Source organism: Hetaerina americana, unplaced genomic scaffold (assembly GCF_022747635.1).
Source record: "Hetaerina americana unplaced genomic scaffold, ioHetAmer1.1.p SCAF_1, whole genome shotgun sequence".
Lineage (NCBI taxonomy): Eukaryota > Metazoa > Arthropoda > Insecta > Odonata > Calopterygidae > Hetaerina > Hetaerina americana.
In genome coordinates this window covers 43,684,471-43,710,582 of record NW_027286069.1, presented here as the reverse complement: position 1 = coordinate 43,710,582, position 26,112 = coordinate 43,684,471, and the positions used below count along the sequence as shown (strand labels likewise).

Here is a 26,112-nt window from a genome sequence, read left to right as displayed (position 1 = left end):
GTTACCGCACATTATGGCTACAACTTTCCATGGAAGGAAAACACTGCATCACATGTTTTACTCATTAGTAAATTCGGAATTTGAATAAAATTGGACAATTCAAAACTTATTACTTGTGTGATTTTTGATTAATGTTCATGCCTCCAAAAGTTCACATGGTAGAATGTCCACTATCTGGTTAATAACCACATTATTTCGGTAGATATTATTACTTTGCTTTAAATATAATGAAAAAATTACTTTTAACAGTTCCTCGAGAAATCACTGAAGTATGGAATGTGTGTATTGCTTGCATTTTTTGTGGGAAGGGTGGATTAACTGGAATATACATTATCCAGGATAATTATTTCCTTTTTATATGGGATAATTGATTCTATTTTCCTGGCCTCATTATTTATTAAAATTTTATCTGTACCTTAGTTATGTAGTCAACAGTTGCTCAAGGATATTTACCATGTATGCCTTTGTATAGATCAACTTGGAGTGTATTTTGGAATCGACTCAAAATAACACTATCAATGATAGTTGATACTGTCATAGCATTGAAATAGTCTAAAGTATCAATTATTTACAATTTGATAGCTACCATTGAAAGAATTAAATTTTTGAATTGAAGAATTAAATTTATTAATTTTTGTCCTATTTACTTGAGGACATGTATTCAGCAAAGTATCACAAATTATAATAAAAATTAATGTAGTTAACAGCAGTATTTAAGATTGCAAAAAACTGGTGAAAAATATTCAGGGGTCTACCTGTACACAAGCATTAATGGTAGATTCTACATGGTTGTTCAGTAATTCCTTAGAATAAACAGAAAATATTATTTTGGGTGGATTTTTTTATTTTTCAACATTATCTTCTTTTAGCTCAATGAACTTTCACCAGCATTTCTGACACCTTTTTATGCCATCCCAAAAGTAGGATTTCTGAAGGTCCTTAAATGAGGTATCTGTGCTGTCGATATCCTCATTTTAAGTGAATTGTTTTTCAATGTTTTTTAAAGTAGAAAACGCTGACTCCCAAAAAAATAATTTTGCAATTCATTAATGTCATAAACCACCTATTGTAAATTTACTTGTCTTCACATGACAACAACAATAAAAATATGGAAAACTAACAATAATCTAACTTTTATTAAAAGATATTTTGAAAATTTTATTTTGTATCTTTATCTTTTCTAAAATCATCTTTCAGTTTTTGTCTGTCAAAAAATCATGAATTCTATTCAAGACTTAGTGGTAGTTTGAAAATTGTCCTTAAGTGCACATACGGTGATACCTATCCACTCCAATAAACTGTAAAACCAAAGCCAACAACTGGGCCGCCTCTGAAACTCACCCATAAAGAGAATTTTACGTATTACTTTTGTGAACATTGTCATTGGAAAATTCCATAGTTTATTCAGTTTGTTGATGATTATATTTCAGATTAGCAGTGGTTAATGGATTAAAGTGCCTGATTTATCATATTTAGAAATATTTGCATTATTTGCTTAAAAAACCTTTAAGGAATGCTCGATCAAACTAAATGTTTTCACAAATTAAACTCCATTTTATTTGTGGCTTTTCTTTGTAGATGATGATAGTGAACCAATCCTAGGTCTTTGGTTTGAAGAGACTCTCTCCCCAACTGATCCACCTACTCCTTCCTTGCAACCTACATCCAATGATTCACTTTTGACCTCCACTCCCCATGCACCTCAACTCCCAGTTGCACCTCAAACAGCAAACAAGGGCAGTGGCACTGCAGCCGGAGCTGAAGTACCGGGAACACCGTCATCAGCCTCATCCCCTCCGTCAGCAACTCCTGGGGAAGGTGTAATGCGAGCCACACCAACCACTCCCACAAAGGTTAATGAGAAGGATCGCCAGAGGCTGATGCTGAACATGGTGCCACGAACTTTGTTCAAGGATGCTGTTGGTGCTGGATCTGGAATGTCAGTCGTGCCAGAGAAAGGAGAACCTCATGGGGTAATCACTGAATAAATTTGTCAAGCTCTTGCTAGAATTTGTTTTGTTTTCATTCTGATGTATTCTAAGGTATTATATGGAGACAACCTCTTAGGGTTCAACTAGAAGGGATGTTTGGTTTAATCCACTATTTGACCCCACCTCTGCCGGTTTAACTTTTGATTTCACCCTCTTTAAAGAGATGCAGATTAAAATTCCTACCACTTCTTTCCTGTACCTGTCAAATAATTAAAAAAAGCCTACATTTTCATTATTTATGAAGTATTGTAATAATTTATTTTTAAGTTTTGGGTATCCATGGGGCTCAATCCATCACCTCTACCTTTTTTCATATAATCAATCTTCTTTGATTCATCATGCCTGGATGTCTTTTGGAAATGTTTTTTTTCTGATTTTGTGATAATGTGGTCCTTTCTCTACTGTTATTAACGACATTATCTTGTTTTTATAAGTTTAAATTTAAATATGGGTAAAGTATGCATTTAAAATATCTAATGGTTGGCTACTGGCATCTTAGCCTTCCCATGGCCACTTAGTGATATTGTGAAAATTATTAGACAAGAAATTGTTTGCTGAAAGCTTCTTCATTGAAGTTATTAAGTAATAGATACATTTATTTAAATGATTCAGCAGAATGAATGAATTCAATTAAATATGTAATATCATGTTGTCCTTGGATAGTGGCCCCATACAAGTGAAAATATGATATTAAACAAAATAAGTACAAAACTACTTTCATTGTGAACTTCCAAGTCTGGAGATTTGTTTTTCATATAATGGCTATATATTCTCGAAAAAACTTGATCAACCATGACTAGTGTTTATGGACTTTTCAAGTGTTAGTTTTTAAAACTTAATGCTTGCATGTATCTAATCACTATCCCAAGTTTTGGGGTTTTCTTTCTCCTTCACCATGATGCCAAATTGTTTTTACTTATATTTGCCTCCAAAGTTGAATAACTGAATTGTAATGCCATGAAATGTTTATTATTTCAGTATATATCATTGGCATCCCGTATATTTTCCTTCATGAATCGATATTTACTTGGATCTGACCTAGCTTATGTACGAAGATATGTGCGACGAGGACTGGCTGAACACCATATGGTCATCCTTGCAGCAATAATAAGAGACCTTGACCGAGAAATGGCTAGGACAGAAAGGGGTGAGTATGTAATGTAGTTAGTCATTTCTGCCATGATTTCTTATGTGCATCATGGTTTAAAATGCAGTGATTATTTTTTTCAAATAGAGAATTTCGTTCCTTAATTAGTGCATTATTTTTTTAGTTCCTACATATTGGAAAGGGAGTCTTAAATTAGTCTTATTATTAAAGTTGCTATTAGAATAAGCCTCCCAAGCTGAGGAAAAAGAAATTTGTAATCATGACCATATCATTTGGTTTCATTTTTAGTTCTTCAAGCTAATGCCATACTTTTTATGGGGAAATCTAATTTATTAGTGTAAAATTCTCATTTATTTTATTTTCCCACTATTTTCTGTCTTTGAAGACAGTTGGTTGTACTGTTAGTTTGTTTTTGTGCATGAATTTACCATAGTGGCATTGAAATTTTGCATTAAAATGAATATAATATGATAATTTTAGAAGTACACGGTGATGGAAAGGCAATAATTTTTGGTTCAATTCCCTTTGATAGGTACTATCTCTGTGTATTTTGGGCCCACACTTGGTGTTCTATACACAGAATTCTCCCAGTGTTTGTCCCGTTACACACATAACTTGTTGTTGGCTGGAGGCAGTGCTTCTGCTTCATCTGGCAGAGTAAGTGGCTCTGGGTCTCTCTTGCCCGAATCATTGAGATCAACTCTGTTGGCTCATCTTGGTATATCACCAACTCAGGACAGCATATCAAGTGGCCCAATGGCCCAATGGCCATTGCAGGTTTATCCAAGGACACTAATGGTACTTGTACAGGTAAGTGAACTATTTTCTCCCTAACTTTTTGTTGATTTATTGATAAAGATTGGACATTAGCTTCTTTTTATATGTCTTTCCTCTTCATAAGTTTTGCTATGCATAAGTATGGGATAAGTTGCTGTCAAACATATACCCTTGCATATTCACTTTTGTGGTTAGAATGTTAGGATTTAAAGGCCTCATAATAAACATGCTAACCTGAGTCCATTGTATTAACATGAAGGTATGATCTTAATCATTTATGAAAAAATATTTCTTAATTTACAGACACTGCTTTTGAAATCTCAAGCAAACAGAGAAGTTGCTTGTATCAACATATGGAATAGACTGATTCACACACTTGTTGAAAATATTTGTAACCCTGCAACAGGATATGATGCTGAGAATGAAGGCAAGTATTTTATTGTCTAATAAGATAATCCCATGATTCAGTGTTTTTTTCTTATAGTACATTTTCCAGGCATGTATATTGAATAGAATTTTACATATTTCAGATTTAAATGTGGAGCATGGTCAGGTTCTTTTATTCTTGTTCCACCAGCTGAACTTAATGCAAAAGAAGTCAGTACTTTTACAAGTGGCCCTTGGCATAGTGATAGCTGGGAGAGTGGTTGGTTCTTCATCTGGAGGTAGCAGGAGGCCAATTTCTACAGGAAATGAGGATGTAGACAAAGATAAGGATGATGAAGAAGAGGTAGCGGCTGCTAGTGTGGCAAGCATAACACCACCACAATTAGAAGGAGAAGATCAGTCTGGTGCCAAAGGGATAGCAATGAAGGAGTCACAGCTGTTGCATCTATCTAGGTTGCTCCTGCTCTTTGAATATCTCATGAGGCATCTTTATGATGCACCCGCGTCTCTGTTTGAGCAGGTGTGGTTTGTTGTTTGAAACTTGTGTTATTTTCAAGTAGTCATTGGAAAGAAAAATTTGAAAAATTACACTGGTTTAAAATGCAACAATTTCAAAGTGTAAATATTATTTGCCTTGATTGGGATCTGAACCCAGATCCTTCAATGTCTGGCCAAGTGCTTTAGCCAATTAAGTTACTGAGGCATCCTGTTGTACTCCTTAATTTTGGGGTCTTAAATTGGACAAGATGTTATCACAAAATCCATGCATGCGCTGTCACAGGTATTTGTAGCCTGGCCTGATCAAGGAAAACAATTTTTACTCTTTGAAATTATTGCATTTTAATGCATATTAGCAGATGGCTTCATTAAAGTTACTGTTGCGGCATCTCCTTCAGTGCCTTGAATAATCTGCGGATTTCAAAGAATCTATTGTAGGCAAATATTTTTGCCCACTTAGAAACTATCAGTTATTGGCTTTTATCAAGCGACAATTAAAGTAAATTTTAAATATATTTTCACTTCATTATTTGGATATGTATCTTATATAAAAAATAAAATGGCTATTTACAAAAAAATTTTGTAAATAATAAAATTTCAGTTGCTCTTATAGTGCCCTTTATAGCTTAAGTAAATGTTGTGCTACATATTCTTTAAGAGAATTTTTTATGCTCAATAATTGCCAGCTTTTTGTAAGATACAATTTTGAATAGTGATTCTTGTTTCTTATTTGAAAATATAAGTGCTCATAACTTTTGGATTATGCATTAGATATTCTGGATCTATATGTAAAAAATCTTTCTGCAAAATTTCTACTCAGTTTTATTTTTATATAGTGCATTCTATTGAGATCCAGCCAGCAGAAAGTTGTTTGATTCAAAATAGAAATCTTTGCGGTGAAAATTACCAGTTATTTATTGCATTTTTTTCGCCTATTTCTGCCATATTGTGGGCTTTCAGAGTGAAATGGAATAGAATAGTATAAAATGCTAATTTACTGCTCCAATGTATACAAAAGAGTGTTTTCTACTTGTAAACTCTGATATATGATTTCTCGATATTGATATAACTGTATATTTATGAAATCAATCTAATCTTCAAAAAGCATTTATTTTGTTCTCTTTAGGTTCAGTGGAATTTGTTCAGTGCTACCAGCCTGGTAGGTGGAGAAACAAGGCCAGTTTTTGCATCTTCTCCTGAGCCAAATGATGAACCATCTCCGGGGTCAACTAAGAGTGAGGGTAAGGAGACATCTGGTGCTGGTGCAGCCTCAACATCTCATCACCATCACCACCATCATCACCACCATCATAGGCCAAATCCTTCAAGAGTTTACTTCCCGTGGAAGGAACTAGAGGATGCTCACAGGAAGTTTGGAGGAGCAACTGGTGGAGTTGGAGGCCATCAGCATCATGATCATGAGTTTTCAATGAGACCACGATTTTATGCATTGGCAAATCCAGAAGGACAGGGAAGCCCTGATACTATCAAAATTGATGGCCTGGTAAGTTTGGACTTAAATGTGATGACATGAAGTATAGTTAATTGGCATTAGGATTTTTGGAGGTTGCTATAGTATGCATGCTCCCCCAAGGCCAACAATCAGGAATCAATTCCTTTGAGTAACTGGATTGTTTGATTATTTACAGATACTGATTGTATTATGGTGTGTGGAAGACCCTCTAAATAACTCGTAGAATAATATTCCCCATTGACATGAGCATTCCATGCCAGAACTTAGCAGTTTAAGTTGTAATGACATCTGAACCTAAGTTTCATAAAAGTTCAACTTCACTTGAAGTGTAACATGGGAATTGTCTTCATTATTAATTCCAGTCTCATTTGGTAGTTTTCTCTTCTTTAATGTAGCTCACAAATTACTATAATCGATAGCTTCCCACTTGATAACAGTTATGTATTCACATTATGTACGTTGAATTATTCAGATTCAAATGTTAGCTTATTAGTTTTGGGACTGTTGATGTTTAGGCAGTGTTGCTAGTGTGTTGTATTTTATTTAATTCTGACATGTTATTTGCGGGTAATTATTAATGTACCTTGTTTTTTATGAAAGGTGTCATTCTGGTTCTAGTCATGTGTACAAGATCTGACCTTTAAGGTTTATATCCTATTTTTAGTTAAAATTACATGAAATTTCATTTGTATACTTTTAGGTACATTTTATTAAAATAAATTGTTTTTACTCTCCCCAATGAAAAAAAAACAAGAAAAAACTATAGTTACCCTTGATTTAGGTAATTAATGCATTACTAACCTTGTAGAGGCAAATGTGGCAGAAATGTTTATTGAAAATTCTTGCAAAAATATTCATGAGGAACAGTGAAATCCAAGAACCCACGTAAATTCTCTTCATTTTTACATGTAAGTGAAAGTAAACCATTCCAAATGTCTGATAAATACTTCAGTAATTGCTATTCAAGACACAAAATATGAAATAATACCTAAGTGAGGTTTTCTGTCAGCATGATATATATTCCTTCACAGAAAGTACCTAATTATTATCATAATTTTTCAATCAAAATGTCTTATTAAATGGGTCCTACTCAGTCAAGCATTCACTTGCATTTCCTGTCACATACTCAAGCATATTTATTCTTTCTCGGATGTAAATTGGACCATGGCAAATGGTGACCCACCTTCTGTTTCAAGTGCTGGAAAAGTGAATAATTTTGTTAACTTGTGAAAAAGTTGTCCATATGCCTTTGCTACAACGCATCCTGTCAATACTGCATAATGAAATTTCCATTGATCCCTTATATACTCAGGTAATTGTTATTTAATGATAGGTTTACAGGCGGATTACCCCTGAGACTTCTGTCCTTATTAGTGATGAGGAGTGCACCCATATTCTTCCTTCATTTATCCTCACAAGATTCTGAAACATCATACATTTATCCTGTCACAATTTCCTATTTCTATAGCATACTTGACAACTTTAAGTTTTTTACTTTTGGTAAAGGCTTATTATAATTTGGGAACTGTATGTAAATACATTCTCTTGGCCATCATGATCATGGAGGGAATTCAAAATAGTCAATACTGTTGCTAACAATGTTTGAAAACACAATACTTAAGCTTTTCAAATATAATGACATAAGTAAAAAACAGGCTTTTATGGGTACTATTATTCTCCATATCTATGATGCAAATGATTGCCCTCAGAGTTGAGATATGTAACTTTTGCATGCAGAATAATAATTTTGCACATTTGTACCTGATGATGATGTAATACATCGAAACCCGGTCTAAAATATAAAAAAAAAATATCAAGAGGAAAAGTGCTACGACCAGTTATTCATTTTGTTTGTTCCTTAGATTTGTATAAATATGGTTTATTGATGTTGAGCTCGTCTCAATTTCTCCAAATAGTTAATTTACTGATGAATCGTCAATGTTTAGTTTAGGCTTGTATGTTTTAATAACATTTTGGTAATTCATTCATCACTGATTTTGCAAAAATTATCTTTGCTTCCAGGCTTGCAATTTTTTAATTGATTCACATGAGAAGCTGAACTACCTTATGTTAATTGAATCACTACAAAGTATTCTCAGTGTTACTAACTTGTGTGATCCAGCACTCAAACGTTCTGAAAGACTTCGATTCACTGGTCTGTGCTCTGTCCAGTATTGCTTCACTATATGTTGGAGGTAAGCTCTAATCATAAAAATAATGGTTCCTTACTATTTTTTGTGATACAAGGTTTGTATAAAAAGTATAAGAAAAAGTTTTGGAAAAATCGATTTATTTCAAATATTGCTAAATACTTTAAGTTCATCCCTTGAGTATCAACGCACTTTTGCCATTGGCTTTTTCACAACTCAGAGGGCTCCCTCTATTGACTACATTTTCACCCAGCTCACTGACTAAATGTAATTCAGCCAGAAGTAGTGCAAAGGTATAAAGCATTATGGAAGGTTTTTTTATAGGATAGTTTCCTGAAATAACTTCAAATCAGGCTCTTTTGATTGCCCCAAAAGGGTATTTCACGAGGAATATGTGTGAGCATACCAAAATGAAAGGGCAACTACTTAATAAGAATTATATTGAATCCTTGAATATTTGATATTCATATAAGTTTGTGAACTGTTTCATTATTAACACTTCAATACGACAACTTACAAAACTCAATTAATATTGGTAAATAATGGCATGAAAGGAAATCATTGACAAAAATGTGATAATTATTCCAGGCTTCTGACACTGCTGCCACCTCATGCCACCTATTTTTCAAGAAGTATGTTTCTGAATTCAACAAGCTGGAAGTTTTCAGATCTCTCTCTTATCCTGTATTCATTGGTTTGGGGGCCAAGGACTTGGCTGAAAGGATTTCCATATTGGATTACGGTGAGTTAAAATTCAGTATTCTGGCCAAGAGACGGCAGAATTTTTTAAGATCAGTTTCTTCAATGATTTAGTTAATAAATGAAAAAGATGAGTTATATTTTAAAAATTTGAATAAAGCAAAAATAGACCCAAATACTCTCCTCTAACAATTTTCCATGCTCGCGCAATTATACGATGGAGCCTCCTACAATGACATTATTTGTTTCTTGATCTTTCTGGTAAAGCAAAACACTGGAAAAGTGAAACATTTTTGGATTTATGTGAATGTATATTACGATAATTCGTTTCATGCTGAAAAAAATAAACTTGTAAAAAGGTGTAGTAAATAAGAATGTATGCCAAATGTTTCCTGTGTAGTTTCCCGAGTCTGTGTACATAAAGTTTGGTTGCATATTTATTAACGGTATTGTACCCAATTGATTTTACTTACAGAATTGCTTAACGAAGCAGATGCAAGCTCCAGATGATGCAGAAGTTATATTTAAACAAGTTAGTGAAGTACTTGCTAGTCTTACATATGTTTCTGATTTGGTAAAACACTGCATGGAACATGCCCTGGAAGGACGTAAATCTTTATTAAGTGAAGGAGTAAGCAGTGAAAAGGGCAAAAGAAATGCTGCTTTGCCCTCTCTCTTGTCAAAGGCTCTCTTACCACGTCTCTCTGAGTTGGCACTCTTGTCTGCGGTGGTTGCTCGTGCGCAACATTGTTTTGCAGAAGCTGCCGCCAGTTCATCTGAGGCTGGATCAAGGCCCACATCATCTGAACTGAAAAGACTCAGGTATTTCAAATGATTAAAATACTTTAATTTTTTATGAAATAGGCCTTTAAATTTAGGTAATCGTAGCTGCAGCTTTTGTTAATTTGTGTACCTTGACTAATGTAATGATTTAAAAATGTAAAGAATGTATGAGGCTCTAAATGCTTTAATTCTAATCATATCAGTATTAAACATTGTATTTGTTAATTTTACATACTGGCCATGGTCACCTATGCCAGGGGCATAGGAAGGGATCAGTTGATGGGAGGATGGTTTGTGATCAATCTGAGTAACACCTTAATATTCTAAATGAAATGAAAGAGAGACAAAATTTGGACTTTTTTAGGGTTTTCTGTTTTGGTAGTTTAATCATCTTCTTGTCTTATGTATTCATTAACTACTCAGACCATTCACCTTGCAAGTTGGTAATTAAATGCTTTGCTGTTAATGAAGGAAGTACTTCCTCCTGAGAATATTCAGCAAAAATAAATATGAAATGTAATATATTCTATTGTTTCAGGCTTCACTTCGTGGAAGTATTTAATATCCATTACTAAAAAAAATCTGTGGAAAAGTACGAGTCTTTCTTTCTTTTTAGTAATGGATGAAATGTAATGTCTAACTCCAAGGATGAGTTGATGAACTGTGGGGGGAATCTCTCCATACCTATATTATTAATGTTTTGGAAGTAAATGTTAAAACTACATCTGTATTCATTTACTGTTTTTTGCTACTCTCACTTCCTTTGAAGTGGTCCAAGTGCATCATTCCTCTACTTGAGCTTTGGCTCTCTTTCATTTTCACTCACAGAAGTGAACCCTCCATTAAGTCAACTCTTTCAATTTCCTTTTAGAACTCTCTCAAAAAGTAGGTGCATCTTGTTTGTTCAAATAAATATCATATGTGCCTGTTGCTGTGTGCAAATTTAAGATGTCACTATAAATGAGACTTTTTAGGTTTGAAGCTCTTGCTTTAGGAAAAAAACTGATGTATTGATATGCAAAATATGCAGTATGCTTATTCTTTCCCTGAAAAACTCTCTCACAGTGATCTATCTTCACCATAGACACGAAGACTTAAGACATGAAAGATAATCTATTAAAAGTTAGATTAATCACAACTCATTATTTATCATTCCAGTATCCAGCATATTAGGATTTACCTGTATTTGAGATTCACACCACAACTTACCTCAGGCATCGAATGCATTTGATTTCACCTCACATAGAAAAATACCTTTTATAGGTATAAAGTGAATGAAGAACTACATTCATTGCTTTCCTTACATCAGTATCAAATTTTTAGTGTTTACTTTCATGTATGTTATGCATTTGAATTTCGATTGCTCACCTACTATCCTAATAGATTTAAGTATTGTATTGCTATCTTTTAAATATGCTACCTATGGCATCAGTTATTATTGAGGATTTGGGATAGAGAATTTTTTTAATCATGCATACTTCAAGGTAGTAAAATTATTATTATTACCTATTATCTCAGAATTTGGCCACACATTCTCTGTGGCTAATACCCTAGGGCACAAGGGTCACAATACACTGATTTACTGTCACCCTGGTTGTGTTGAAGATGATCACTTTTTGGGAATACTGAAATTGTGGGTTGGGGGTTGTGAAATAGTAGGCCACAAGGTAGTAGGTAGTGCCACAGACAAGAGTTCATCATGGGGTTAAATAATTTTCAACCCCTTACAAAGGGAATAAATACCTGTTTAATGTTCAGGACAATATGGTAGAAAGAGAGATGTTCTATCTTTCCTACCAATAGTTAGCTTAACCTACATACTTTTGGTATGTAGGTTATATACTTTGGTAATTGGTAATATATAACCTACATACTACTTAGTAGTATGTAGGTTATATATTACCAATAGATGTTTGAATGTTACCAATTTTGCCCTTTTTGCCTCCCCATATTTTCCTTGAATGGCTTTCGTGATGACATTGATGTTTTCTCGAGGATTTGGGCCTATTAGTAAGGGAGATGATAGCTATGCATTGCATAATGCAGTCGCATGAGAAAGTGTTGAGGGGTAGGGAAAGGTCTAATTCAGCATTCAATAATTTCGGAACAACCAGGCATTCTGGATGCTTAGAATGCCAACCTAAAACATTGCTGACACCTGTGATCTTCTAGTAAGACAACCAACCCACTGGGACTTGTTTGGTTACAGAACTTCAAGATAAACTCTGAAATGAGATTGTGAACACCTTTCATTTTATTCTTGTTGAACTGATTTGTCCTCCCTTACTTCTGGAGGCCAAACTATCTTTCCTCAACAACCCTTCTGTGACAGTCTTCTTAATTTCATCTATTGATAGCACTGAGAGCCTGATCATTTGCATGCACTAAAAAATCCTTCCATTATGAAAGTTAAAGTTAGGGTTTAAGAACTAATGATGAGAACGTATAAGTATAAAGGAAAGAGCTATTAAAACTGTCATCAGCGACATTATGCCTGAAATTCTACTGAAGTGCTGAAGTCCTAGAGCTTTCTATTTTTACCCTCTCAGGTTATCTTCATTAGAGATGCCAAAATGAGCCTAGCCGAGTAATCGATAGTCTTCAGGGAAGTGGGGATTCAAATAACTATGGTGTTAATGCCGCATGAAAATTACCGAAACTGAACATGGGAATTTAATAATTCACAAAAGATGTTCATGTTGTGATCAGAGTAGTAGTATTCATGTTGTAATACCTTTAGTAGTGTTTTTTACTTTTGTTCAACGTGGACACAGCAATTGTAGAAAGAAGTGGGTAGTGATCTGTTAGTTGAGCACAAATGTTATTTATTTGAAAACGTTGATAGGTTGATATTAGTGACTGCATTATTTAAAACGGTTTGAGAACTAGCGCTCACTCTAGTAGGTTCACTCTTGGTGGGACAGACGTTAAATGAAGTTAGTAAATCCATAAATTCCTATTTAGCTTCGGAATCATATATAAAATTACAATTGAAGTTGCCTGTAATTATTATAAAAGAGTCATGGTAAGGAAAACGCAGAAGTCACTTTTAGTCAAATAAAAAAAAGGTGTTACTTAAAAAGCAGTAGTATCCGCTTTGAAACGGAACAAAGGTTTCAAATATTTGTTCTTCATTGAGACATTGGTACAAGAAACCAATTGGGAGTATGAGAAAAGCATTCAGAAAGTAGAATCAAATCACCACCATTTTTGTGCATTAATCGAGGCAAAAGCACCAGCAATAAGATACCCAGGCACATGAAGGGTATCAAGTTCGGAGAAACAAAATATTTGATTGTTGTGTCCATCAAAATCTTATCTTAAGTGGTAGATTTCCTAAATAATCCTATGAAATATGATTTTTGCAATTTAATGACCCTAATGTGATCTAGAAATAAAAATTTTCGTTGACAGAATGATCATTTATTTACATCTGCTCTTTGATTTTCCATAGGGGTGCTACTCAGAGTCCTGGTGAATCACTTCAGCAACAAAATCATGATGAACTTGCACGTGATCTTCTTCCACATGTATTAGACTTAATAGAATGGATTGTTGCTTGCTGCAGGTATAGTAATTTAAGATTCTCAATCTTGTTTGTAGATCACAGAGTCAAAGCATGCCTTTGCAACAATGTAATCATTAGAAAATCTTTGAAATTCTCACTAAAAAATATAATCTTTACCATTATCTCCAACTTTTGGCTTCAGAGATGAGTGATGCAATAATTTGATAGTAGCAATATAGACACAAGGTTCAACTCATTACCTCAATGCATTCCCTTTCTTCTTATTGTATTATTTCAGTTGTCATTTTACTACCTGTGTACAAGAGTGGGTTTGAATATTTCATTTTATCTCCAGATCTAGTCTACTTCATGAAGCTCTTGAAAGTAGTGAGCCACAGCTAGCTGCAGAAGAAGAAGGCAATGCTACCCCATTGCGGCGTCAATCTAACTGGTGGGGCGCTTATGAGGAAGAAGTGCAGACTTATGCCACTGTCCTGTCAATTAGATCAGCTGTTGTCTCTGGTAGTAGTTCCCTAGCTACAGCCTTGTCACCTCTTCTTCCAACTTCAGTACGCGATGCCTTGGAATGGTGGAATGCTGAGGTTAGTAGTAATTTCATTATGTCCCACCCAGCACAAACTAGGGATAATTTTAATTTCATTTCTGGCACGCATACTTTCTGTGATATAAATTAACTGCAGTGCTTGGAATCAAATCAAGACACTTAAATCTTTAAAAGCATACCTGTAATAAGCAGAATAACATATTCAATCTCTCTACTGGACCATATAAGGTGATACTTCATGGTAATAATTTCTTCTAGTTGTTTAATTTAGCATTCATATTTCTCCCAATTGAAAACGTGGGACTGACAGTGTTATTTTTTCATAGAGCTTTCTCTTTAGATTATAAATATGGATAATGAAATAAGGACAATTTGCACTTTTCCACAGTTTAAACTGTGGAAAAGTGCAAATTGTCCTTATTTCATTATGATGAACTTCCACGACCTCAAGCCTGAATCTGTTGAACTTATAAATATGGATGTTATGAATGAACCAACATTGTCCTGCCATTAAGTAAAACTTACTACCCTTTTATCCATCATATAATTTGTAAAACTTTTTTACTAAGCTGTGAAGTTAAATTCTATTAGCACATTTAACCTAAAATCTAAGCTATTCATGTACATATTTGTGTAAATACGTGCTATGCTAGTCCCAGAAAGTTATATAAGTAAATTATAGTAAAGTTATATACGAGGGTCATCCGGAAAGTAGCACCCGTTCGTGCCGCATGAAGTGCTGACGACGCGAGTAGCCGCTGGACGAGGTCAGATAGCTTCAGTGGCTTGTCTGCCTTCTCTGAGCCAAGTTGCGTGACGCTAGCATTGCCTGTGTTGTTTCTGTGATTGTTTACAATGTTTAAAAAAATTGAGAACGCCGCCAGTTGTGAAGTGAGGGCAGTGATTAAATTCCTCAATGCAAGAAACGTTCGCCCATGTGATATTCATCGCCAATTAAAGGAGGTGTATGGAGACAATGTAATGGACGAGTCGTCTGTTCGGCGGTGGTGTCGCAACTTCAACATGGGGAGGGGGAACACACACGACGATGAGCGTTCGGAGAGACCGTCTGTCATTACAGACCAACTGGTGAGCTCAGTTGACGAATTCGTGAGGAACGATCGGCGCGTCACAATTGATGACATCTGTGAGCATTTTCCCAATGTTTCTCGAACAATTGTTCATGAAATTGTTAAACACCATCTGCATTATGCAAAAATTTGTGCAAGATGGGTCCCTCGCGTATCTCAATGAGCTGGCGGCGAAGGACTATGCAGCAGGAATACAGAAACTTGTCACACGTTATGACAAATGCCTTAATTTGCTTGGAGATTATGTTGAGAAGTAGTTTAAAGTATCCTCTTTCAAATAAAATTTTTTATGTTTGTTAATATTTACTTTTGTGTCTTTATTTCACGAACGGGTACTACTTTCCGGATGACCCTCGTAGTAAATTGGTTGGTGAAGTTATGTAGAAAATTGACAGCACTGAACAGACAAAACTTACTTAATGCATAAATAGTCTTTTATTGCTGGTGATGATGTTTATTGGTTCATAAATTACATGTTTTAGACATGTTTTCAAATCACATTTTTCATTTTTTTGTGTTCCATAATGACATTGTTTTACTTTATATCTTTCTTATTTTGGAGCAATGTCTGTCTAGGGATAACAATTTTGTTCCTTAAATGTGGGTAATAGTATTAATAAATTTTATATTAACACCCTTGGTATAAGACAATAAAACTTTATCAGCAATAAAAATTAAAACAATAGCTATCACATAGGTATAATGCTTATTATACACAAGTATAATAAGGATAGCCTTGGCTAAGAAGGCATATGAAAATAAAAAAAATCTTTTAGGAAACAAACATGAAATTGGAAATTAGGAAATCCTTTGCAAAAATGTTTATTTGGAGTACATTATTACATGAATGCAAAACTTGGACATTGGGAAAGAGGGAAAAGGCTCAGTTGGAAGCAATGGAAATGTGGATTACACCGTGGTAAACATCAAATGGGAGATTATAAAATCAGGATTCAACTAATTTTTTACATTTTTCTTTTATTCTTTAGGCATATGGCTACTGTGTGATATTATTTAAAACTAGAGATCATGCTAAAGATATATCACCCCACACCTTTCTAATAAAAAATTTTTCTAATCCGATTTTTGAATTCTAATTGATGATTCAGTGATACTAGGTAGAATATGTTGTATTTATTTTGCAGAAAAATATAGCTGTCAATGCTGACAATCTGCCATTGGATCAGCTGATAATCAATATTGTCACTACCCATGTGTCCACTTTATCCTGGGATGCTAACTTCAGCATTAATCCATCTCTGCGTCATCTTCTTCATTTACTAGTGTCTTTTGTGTCACAGTTAATTGGGTGAGTATACATGATTAATTTCTAAGTAAAGTGCTCTTAATTTATCTTAAACATTAGATTCCTGTGGTATGGGTAATGTGTATTATCAGAGATTTTATGGTGCTGGTTTCATTAATATATCCTCAGAATAGAGAAGGAGTGTGGTGGTACAGCATGGCCGCTGCCATGCAAGCTACAGGAGAGGGCTCTGCAGGTTTTGCTTCCCATCACTCTTGATGCCTGCACAGCATCCGAAGCAGAGGCTGCCTCTAGCTGTATTAGAATGCTTTTGGGGGAGGTGGCATCATTGCCACCCACAAGTGCATCAGCCAATGCCAATGGTACAATGACCCCTCCCACGGCTGCCAAGAGCAGTGAACCAAATACAGAGCCAGCCACTCAGTCTGAGATGCCTGGTATGTCTCATGCATAAATGTTTCACTCATATTGGACTGTCCCTTGCACAGTTGCATATATGTTGCCTGTCTTTCAATAATAGCAGCATTTATGAACCTTTTTTGATCTAACACTGGCATGAGATTGTAGGAATGAGTGAGTGATCATACATTTATTCAGGGTTTACTCTAATGAAATTAAAAGATAGTATTTTATAGCTATATCAATTGCAATTTTTGATTCCTTCCTTGGAAAAATAAAATCAGTTTTCGTAATCATCAGAGGTCCTGTTCTACATCTTATGTCAATCCCTGTTGTTATTCAGTGGTTTCTTATCTCGACAGTTCACTTTATTTCTAAAAGTTCTTATTAGCACAAGTATATCCAAATGTTTAAACTCTGGGCTGGATTACATGGGAAAAGATAGTTATGTTAATTACCTACATCAACCCTATAAAGGGCTGGTAGGCTCTTGGATTTTGATAATATTACAAGTAGATTGTCACTATAGCCGGAGAGGAGAAATGAGTAAGGCAGAGAAATTTGGGTGATTAGTAAAAATTAATCTAAGTGAAAGAAGGGATCCCAGAAAAATAATTGAAAGAAGTGAGCATAATGGTCCTGCTTAACATTTAGAAACCTTTAATCGAAGTATTGCCTTATTTGTTACCTTTTGTCAAAGTTGTACTTTGATAAGTAAAATAACACCATCCCATCCATAATTGTGACTTCATAGCTGTAGATTATTCAATGATATTTTTTCCATTAATTAATTTAATTGACAAATGGAAGTGTGCACTTAATAGTTTTTTGTTCGTCTGTTTTAATAAATTCCAGATGACTGTCATCAGAACAAGTTTCATATTATTAAAGGTAGTTTTTAGACAGTTCCTAATGGCTTCTATGTATCATGTTAACTTCCTCTTTTTAGTGTTACAATTCTTTATTGCTTGAAAATCAATAGGCTACTACATGAAATAACTTCTCAGGTGAGAGAAAAAGTTTTCTTATAAATTTATTTTGTGCTAACCCAGAAATATAATTTGGCTTCAGGTAATACATCATCTACTGAGTCAGATGCTGCTGGAAATAAGACAGCATGCACTGGAAGCTCTCTAAGTGAGGAACAGCAGTGGTGTACTTACCTACTGGTGCTGGAACGTATTTATGAAATATTTCTGAAGTGGCACTTATCATCACTCAAGGACAAGTAAGTTGGTGGTAGCTAAATAGAAAATAATGTCAACTAAAAATTCAAAGTGTGTTATTCATTTATTACCATTTTTTTCTGTTTATCAGGTATCCCGATAGCAAATTTTGATTGAAAGACTTATTTTGAAAGTATACGAACCTGATTCGTCCCTATAATCATCTTTATAGCCATCCCTTAATTCTACTACCATATTCATTAGCCTACTCCTACCTACCTTTCCTACACTTTGGAAATGCTGTCTTTTCCAAACTTTTATTTTTGTTTTATTGACTTTCTAATGTCCTCATTTGTTGCTAACTAAGCGGTTAGCCATAAAATAAGTATCTACCTACCACTTCATCATTTCCCTCATGCTTTATTTCAGGGTCAGTTTAATTTGGTTACTTGTAGTGCAAATGTATGTAATTTGGAGATGTTTGCTATGAACATACTATTCTTATGTTATAATGACTCTCATTCACATATACCTCTGTGAAATAGTAATGAAAATATATATGTCAGCATTGATTTAGTGACCACAAATATATATGTATAGTAATACTTTTATGAAGTGTTATCTATTCCTTTTTTTACAGTATTTTGAATTATAGTGTATAATAATTCAAATCTTCATGTTTTAAACCCCATTCATTGCACATTTAATTTTGCACATGGCAAAATGATGAAAAGTTTACAAATTAATGTGTATTCCATTCTTTTAACATTGTTTAATATTGTTCTTATTTCTCCTTCAGCCATTTGAGTGAGCGAATCCTTCAGGTATGTCTGAGATTTATGGAAAATTTACTGGAGAAGACACCAGGTCGCCTGGCGATAGATTTATTCTTTTTTCCAATGAAATCTGAAGATGATGATGGTGATACAGTTGAAAATACCAGATGTGATGTCAAGGATAGAAAGTTAGTCAAGATGCTGTTATCAGTCACAAACCCAGGAGTTTCCAGAGCATACTGTGCTAGAGTCATCAAATTTTTCAACAAAATGTTTCAACAATGTGAGTTTTAAAAGTTATTTATGGCAGTTTTTGGTGCATGAAGTAATGCTAATTACCCTTAAGCGATCAGTAAATATTAGGTTTTGCTACTTTATTTAGGCACTGTTGGAGTTAAATAAGAGAGTAAATATTTAATATGCTGGATCTTCAAAATCATTTTACTCTCAGTATAGGAATATGTTTGAGAAACTTAGTAATATGTAGTACATTCACTAATTGTCATTGATTTTGTGAAGTGGAATATATATCGGGAAATTATAATATTCTAATATTCATTTTATGCTTTAATTTAATGAACATTAGTTGCATAACTCTGCCCAATACCCAACTTTACCAAATTCTATCAAATACTGACCTCAACACATAATTCTTCTTTTGTGTTAAACAGATTCTAAGGAACTGATTCCTGGCAATTGTGGGATGTTTTTAAGTATGCTTTTTATCTGAAATGATGTTTCTGGTGGCCAAAGGATGTGAATTGCCGTTAAAGTTGTCAATATTAAGTAGCTCAGTTAGTTTAAAAATCAACTAGTCATCCTAGTGACTTTTAAAATAAGGCTTCAATTGATAATTATATTACTGAATTAATTTTTAATGTTACCTTAATTAAGTACAAAACAACTCATTGTGGGTATTAGCATTATGAAGTAGCTCTTGAAAATCAAACTGCCGTACAATGGAATCCTGAGTATGGTACGAGGGTCATCCGGAAAGTAGTACCCGTTCGTGCCGCATGAAGTGCTGACGACGCGAGTAGCCGCTGGACGAGGTCAGATAGCTTCAGTGGCTTGTCTGCCTTCTCTGAGCCAAGTTGCGTGACGCTAGCATTGCCTGTGTTGTTTCTGTGATTGTTTACAATGTTTAAAAAAATTGAGAACGCCGCCAGTTGTGAAGTGAGGGCAGTGATTAAATTCCTCAATGCAAGAAACGTTCGCCCATGTGATATTCATCGCCAATTAAAAGAGGTGTATGGAGACAATGTAATGGACGAGTCGTCTGTTCGGCGGTGGTGTCGCAACTTCAACATGGGGAGGGGGAACACACACGACGATGAGCGTTCGGGGAGACCGTCTGTCATTACAGACCAACTGGTGAGCTCAGTTGACGAATTCGTGAGGAACGATCGGCGCGTCACAATTGATGACATCTGTGAGCATTTTCCCAATGTTTCTCGAACAATTGTTCATGAAATTGTTAAACACCATCTGCATTATGCAAAAATTTGTGCAAGATGGGTCCCTCGCGTATCTCAATGAGCTGGCGGCGAAGGACTATGCAGCAGGAATACAGAAACTTGTCACACGTTATGACAAATGCCTTAATTTGCTTGGAGATTATGTTGAGAAGTAGTTTAAAGTATCCTCTTTCAAATAAAATTTTTTATGTTTGTTAATATTTACTTTTGTGTCTTTATTTCACGAACGGGTACTACTTTCCGGATGACCCTCATATATAATGATAATTTCTAATTAAGTAATTCACAAGGTGCTGAGCCTACTGTGAACTAATTATTCTCTCGGACTTTTCATGTTTACAAGTAAATCCTTATAAGTAATGCTTACACATGGCATATATTATAGTAATTCAATATTGCAAGTGGTTCAAGATGTTTAAGAGTTGGAAGTCTTAAAATTGAATCTTAGTTGTATGGACAAATAATATTCACCCTCGCAGCTTGCCTGTTAAAGATTATTTTATATGCAAATCAATGTGCAATAAACTGTACCTCAAGTGTTATTCACTGTAGTGAGATTCTCATCATGTGCCATTCTCATTATATCAGAATTTCACTGTACATATTATTGCTATAGATTGGTGAATTAATTCAAAGAAAATCTTAAGAAATCATAAAAATCTAAAATGAAACAAATTTAATTATTCTATGTTTAATGCCCTAAAATATAATCCGGTGATATGAAACACCTACATTGATAGGATTATATTATCCTGAATGTCCCTGGAATTATCTGATGAGTGATTATTAAATCACCAGCAGTAATGATAACTTAATACTTTAAGTAATTTTTTGGGCATTTTGTTCTCTCATTGCGTTAAAATTCCACTTATTTATTTAAAATTGAGTAAATATACTTTGATTCAATAAATATTTTTTATTATTCAGTGGACAAAAAGCCTGGAGATACAAGTTTGGAGAAGTTATGCCAGTCGTTGGCAGATGTAGCTGATACAGACTCACAGAAACTACAGGATTGGTTATGGTTCATGCTGCTTGGCACTGCAGGTCCTACGGCAGAAAGTTCTGCTCAAGATATTATGTTTCCAGATGCTTCTTCTAGGGTGCCTGCTTCTGGAACAGCCACGGTGGCACCAATGGAATCGGTAGATGTGGCCACAGATGATGATCCCACTACTGCAGAAATGGTTAATGAATGCCATCAGTTGCTACAAAGTATTGTTACATACTTTGTCAAGGAAAACAGGTGAGGGACTTCACTTGTCAAAATTTAAAGCTTCAGTCGTGGAATTCCACTCAGCAAAATTGTAATCAAATGCAAAAAATCACAAAAATAGTAACCAAAAGAACATTTTGTTAAAATTGGAAAGATTGGCAGATAAGAATTTGATGATGAAAGATTTGGTTTAATGGACCCCAGGAGACTAGGTTCGATTCCCAGGCATGACTGAGCGGAGGAGCACCATCAGCTTCACCTGAGCTGTGTATTTTTTTGGGTGCCAAAGCTTCCTGGGTAACCATAAATGGCACAGGGAAAGGATCTGTCCTCCCTACCCTAATGTGTGCATTTCACATGCTGTTGGGCTTAGTATTGGTTATGGCAAACTCAACCTACAGCTACCTAACGAACCTTCTGCTGGATGACTCTGTTTTATGCAAAAATAATGCATCCACAAAACTAAGTAAAAAGACATGCAAAAAAGCAGTAAAAAGGCAATCATACTATCTGTATTTCTCTCAAGTAATAGTTCTTTGAATTAGGTGTGCTTACCTCAATCTACTTAATTTGTCTTAGGAGCAGTACTTAGCAGAAGGCCCCACCTATGAAACATAATACAATCTCTTTTTGAAACTAATTGGCTAACTATTACCATATTTTCCCATCAATAATGCGCACGTTATCTATACAAAAGTGTTGAGATGATCGAGAAAATGGCAATGTGCGTTATGTAATGAAAATTGAAAAAATCCAAACATTTTCATGCCTATGTACACAATAATTAGAGAAGCGTCTTGCAAAAACAAATTAGCCTGGAAGCATGACTTCCTAATTGTATTCTATTTTATACAGATCTGCTACTTTTACAGTTATTTCATCTCATAAATCCATGGGAAAAAGAATAAACATATAATTTCTATACTTCATTTATTCTAGCATGTAGTACTTTATTCAAATGCATAGTACTTCACGAATACATAGAGTACGTCGTATTATATACACATATGTTTAAATATATGATAGGATTGGTAGATCACTCAAATCCAAGAAACTCATCACCTGAATCACAATTAAATGAACTACATGCATTTATCTCTTCAGGCACATTACCAAGTTCACTCTCCGAAGTTAACTATCTGTTTTGGAATGGCTTGAATTGCTAGAATTTTTACTTTCGCTCCAAATCGATAAAAAATACCACATCAAAAGACCTTACAATGTTGCTGAGTAGAAACGGAACTCATCACTGAGGAAATTATGATTAGTGTGAGTTATTGGTAGCAATTAAAATATTGATCTATTTGTACTTATATAAAATCTTCATTGTATGCGAGATGCTGCCCAAAATTTCCAAGAATTGTCTTGTAAAATTCAGAAAACTAACCTTAAACCCTAATTTCCACGATTACCTTCAAAGTTGTCACCTCCCATATGCATACAAACCTAGCGATTTTCTCGTTTTTGGAAGTACTGCTGGAAGTCTGAATGCTTATAGGATGTGTAAGACCAGATGGGATTCCACTTGGATCTCTTTAGTGAAGTTAAAACGTTGCCCTTTCAAATTGATTTTAACTTTGGGGAAGAGGAAGAAGTTATAGGAGGCTAGGTCAGGAGATTAGGGAGGGTGAGGAACCATTAGCATGCTATTTTTTACTGGGAATTCCTTAACAGTGAGCAAGGTTTGTGTGGGTGCATTTTTATGGCAAAGCAGTGTCTTTGTTCTTCCATAATTCCAGCTGTTGCCGGACATTTTACCTCAATCTCTTCATAACCTCGCTGTAAACCTTCCTTGAAATGCTTGATTTACGGCATGCTCACCTTCACCATGTGGTGGGTTTCAGCTGTATTTCCCTTGAGCTTGAAATGAAATTAATTACTCCTTAGCATCAGCCATTTGAAAGTTCACAGAAGCACATGAATGCATCCGCAACAGCAGTAACTCAAAGAGTGCCAAGAGACATCTAGTGGTGAAACCTTGTACTACTTTTCATTTTGATGGATTATTTGAATTCTTAGAAATTTCAAAATGCTAGATCATATTGGGAGGTTCAGGGAGAGTATCCCCTATATGCTAATATTGCCCATGTACTAAGTCATGATTTGTGATTTTTGGGAGTGCTTATTCAGATTTCTGTAACCAATGTTTAGTTCATTAAAAACTCAACATTAGATCTCCTTCCGGGTTTTATCACATTGCCAAATTATATATTTGATGCATAATAATATTAATAGGAGAATATGAATTATAAATAATGTATGTGTATAATGATATACATGTAAAAATGAAGTATGCAAGGATATTGCTCTAAATAATTCATATATCTGTCAATCGTAGACTAAGTACTTTATTTTTTGTAAATATTTTATTTACAGCAAGGTGAATGAAAATGTTACGGAAAAGCTGCTCAGCACAATGATTCCATTTGGTTCCTTCATGCTTTCACCACCACTTGAGGGTGTTGGATTCACTCAACTAATGAGTGCTATGATAACTTTGGCTGGCCATAGTTCAGGAGTTGGCCACCTGAAACTTTTCAAGGCATCAACTGAATGGCTGAATCAGTGGTATGTTTGAATTAGTTATATTTTCATAAAGATTTTTCTATCATTAAGAGTAAAATCTCATAGGGGCAGGTATGATTTAGAGTAGTAGGTGTGGCTAATGGCACCTAACTATGGAAATTGTGAGAAATACCAGTTCTACAAAAATTAAAGTTTAAAAATGTTATAATTTCACTATCATGGTGGGTCATCATTGATTGACCAGTGAACAAGGATGTACTGGCATATAATAGGTTCGATTAAGGCATTAAAGAGGGAGATTGAGGTAATCATGGGATAATGGGCATAGAAAGTGCTATAATCACTTTGAAGCTGTACTTGAGTAAGTCAAGCATTCAGTTGACCAATAAATAATGCATCAAAAATTCATACATTGAACAATTAAGGGTCAAGATACTGCTTCTGTTCATATAATCTCCAACATTATTTTAATATCATTGTTGTTAACCAAGTGAAAGGAAATTTTATAAAAAAAATGGGTATATTTTTCTAGAAATAGAACTCGGATTAATGATGCCATTGTAATGGACGTTAGAAACTTTGCAAAATGTAAATGTCTAATGATGATCTATTTTGCGGAAAGGTTTCAGAATAAGCTAAATGTGTGTGATAGAATATGCCATGATTTCAAATTTTATTGTAGACACATCTTACTTTATCTATGCTAAGAAGAAAAGAATTATCTTTGGTCAGGGAATGTTCTTAGATTCTCAGTATGCTATACAGTGAAGCTTCAAATTTACAGATCCCAAATTTACATAATCCTCGAATGTATGTAATATTTTCTATCCCAGATAGCGCTTCAAACAAGCAATGCAATCAAAACCTCGTGCAATTTTTGAAACCTGAATTTAAAAGTAAAATTATATTGTCCCAAGGAGACAATGAGCCAATTTTTATTGTATCTTTTTTCTTATATTTCATTCAATGCTGTGTTTTTTTGTGCATGTATCAGTTCATTAAAGTATGCTTTGCTAAAATTTTATCTATTAAGATCTGTGTTACTCATGTTTTGAAATGATCAGGAAAACGTTATGTGCAGGTGCGGTAATCGGAAATACATGACATAACATGATCTTTTTTTTGTGGGAGCTGTTAGATAACACTTTAAATGATATCACAGCTATTGGTGGTTAGAGTTTCATGTAATTTTTTGAATATTGCTTTTTAAAGTTTGAAAGCAACTAAAAACATTAAAAATCCCACCATAATCCTCACCAGCAGGAGCTGGTGATTTTTCAAAAAGTTCATGTCAATATACAAAATAATATTTTGAGGGAAACCTTTGTCTGTGAGAAATCATAGTTTTTCAGTGTCTAGCCTTATTTGATTTCAATCTACTGAACCTGATTGAAAGAAGAAATTTTTCTCTGAAATTTGCCTCGATGGCTTAATTGGCTAAAGCACTCGACCGGACATTGAGGGATCCTGGTTCAAATCCCAGTCAAGGCAAATGATTTTTACACTCTGAAATTGTTGCGTTGAAATCCATATTAGCGGATGACTCCATTAATAGTTACTGTTGTGGTTCTCCTGCAGTTTCTTTGGAAGAAATTGTTGTTCATATTATTATTTTGTCTTAATCCTGCCAGATATTTAACATAGAAACACGTGAGTACCCGTATGAGGCGTTTTTCTCTCTAAACCTTAATTATACGTATATCTAAATTTACAATTTTTTCTCCTGGGCCTTTGAAATACATAGGTTTCAATGTATTTCAAATTAAGCAGAACTGAACTAATGAGGTTTTACTTTATTGATTTTGGGTTATAAAGTAAGCTCTATAAAAATATGGTATTGATACGTATGCCTAAGTGGAATAATAGCATAACATACTCAATACTCACTATGAAGGGGCCTTGTGAAATGCTGTTGAATAGTGAACGGAATGAACAATTAAGTAAATGAAATGATTGGAAAAAATAACAAAATAGTTCTTCAGAAGAGGCATAGGAAATTTCGGCATAGCTTTCCACTAAAAATGAGGGAATAAAAACTGGTCTCTTGAGTCCTTCATTGCAATACCTTGGGTAATTTATGTTGTACCATATTTTTAATTTCATCGTTTATATTCTTACCCCGGTGGAGAAATTTGAGCTGTAAATAATGCCGTTTCCAGAAATGTCTGAAAAATTATACTTTTAATTTTATTCACTGAAAGTGTCTGACATTTATTAACATGTGAACCACATCATTGACTTCATAAGTACCTT

At 34.5% G+C, this 26,112-nt stretch overlaps 1 protein-coding gene across 6 annotated transcripts in view; it reads left to right on the top strand.

The window, feature by feature from the left end:
• The window catches only part of poe (E3 ubiquitin-protein ligase-like protein poe), a 133,652-nt gene that overhangs the window by 17,573 nt on the left and 89,967 nt on the right, over nt 1-26,112 (top strand). For 5 of the 6 annotated variants that reach the window (XM_071589141.1, XM_071589156.1, XM_071589148.1 and 2 more), the window contains exons 10-26: nt 1,579-1,973; nt 2,970-3,138; nt 3,632-3,909; nt 4,180-4,303; nt 4,407-4,783; nt 5,888-6,265; nt 8,258-8,430; nt 8,974-9,127; nt 9,560-9,906; nt 13,322-13,435; nt 13,731-13,977; nt 16,177-16,340; nt 16,467-16,735; nt 17,769-17,925; nt 18,663-18,922; nt 21,045-21,363; nt 23,710-23,901. In XM_071589141.1, the coding sequence (XP_071445242.1) occupies nt 1,579-1,973; nt 2,970-3,138; nt 3,632-3,909; nt 4,180-4,303; nt 4,407-4,783; nt 5,888-6,265; nt 8,258-8,430; nt 8,974-9,127; nt 9,560-9,906; nt 13,322-13,435; nt 13,731-13,977; nt 16,177-16,340; nt 16,467-16,735; nt 17,769-17,925; nt 18,663-18,922; nt 21,045-21,363; nt 23,710-23,901 (4,117 nt within the window). The remainder of the gene's footprint in view (nt 1-1,578; nt 1,974-2,969; nt 3,139-3,631; nt 3,910-4,179; nt 4,304-4,406; nt 4,784-5,887; nt 6,266-8,257; nt 8,431-8,973; nt 9,128-9,559; nt 9,907-13,321; nt 13,436-13,730; nt 13,978-16,176; nt 16,341-16,466; nt 16,736-17,768; nt 17,926-18,662; nt 18,923-21,044; nt 21,364-23,709; nt 23,902-26,112) is intronic. The other variant, XM_071589166.1, reaches the window with a different exon arrangement.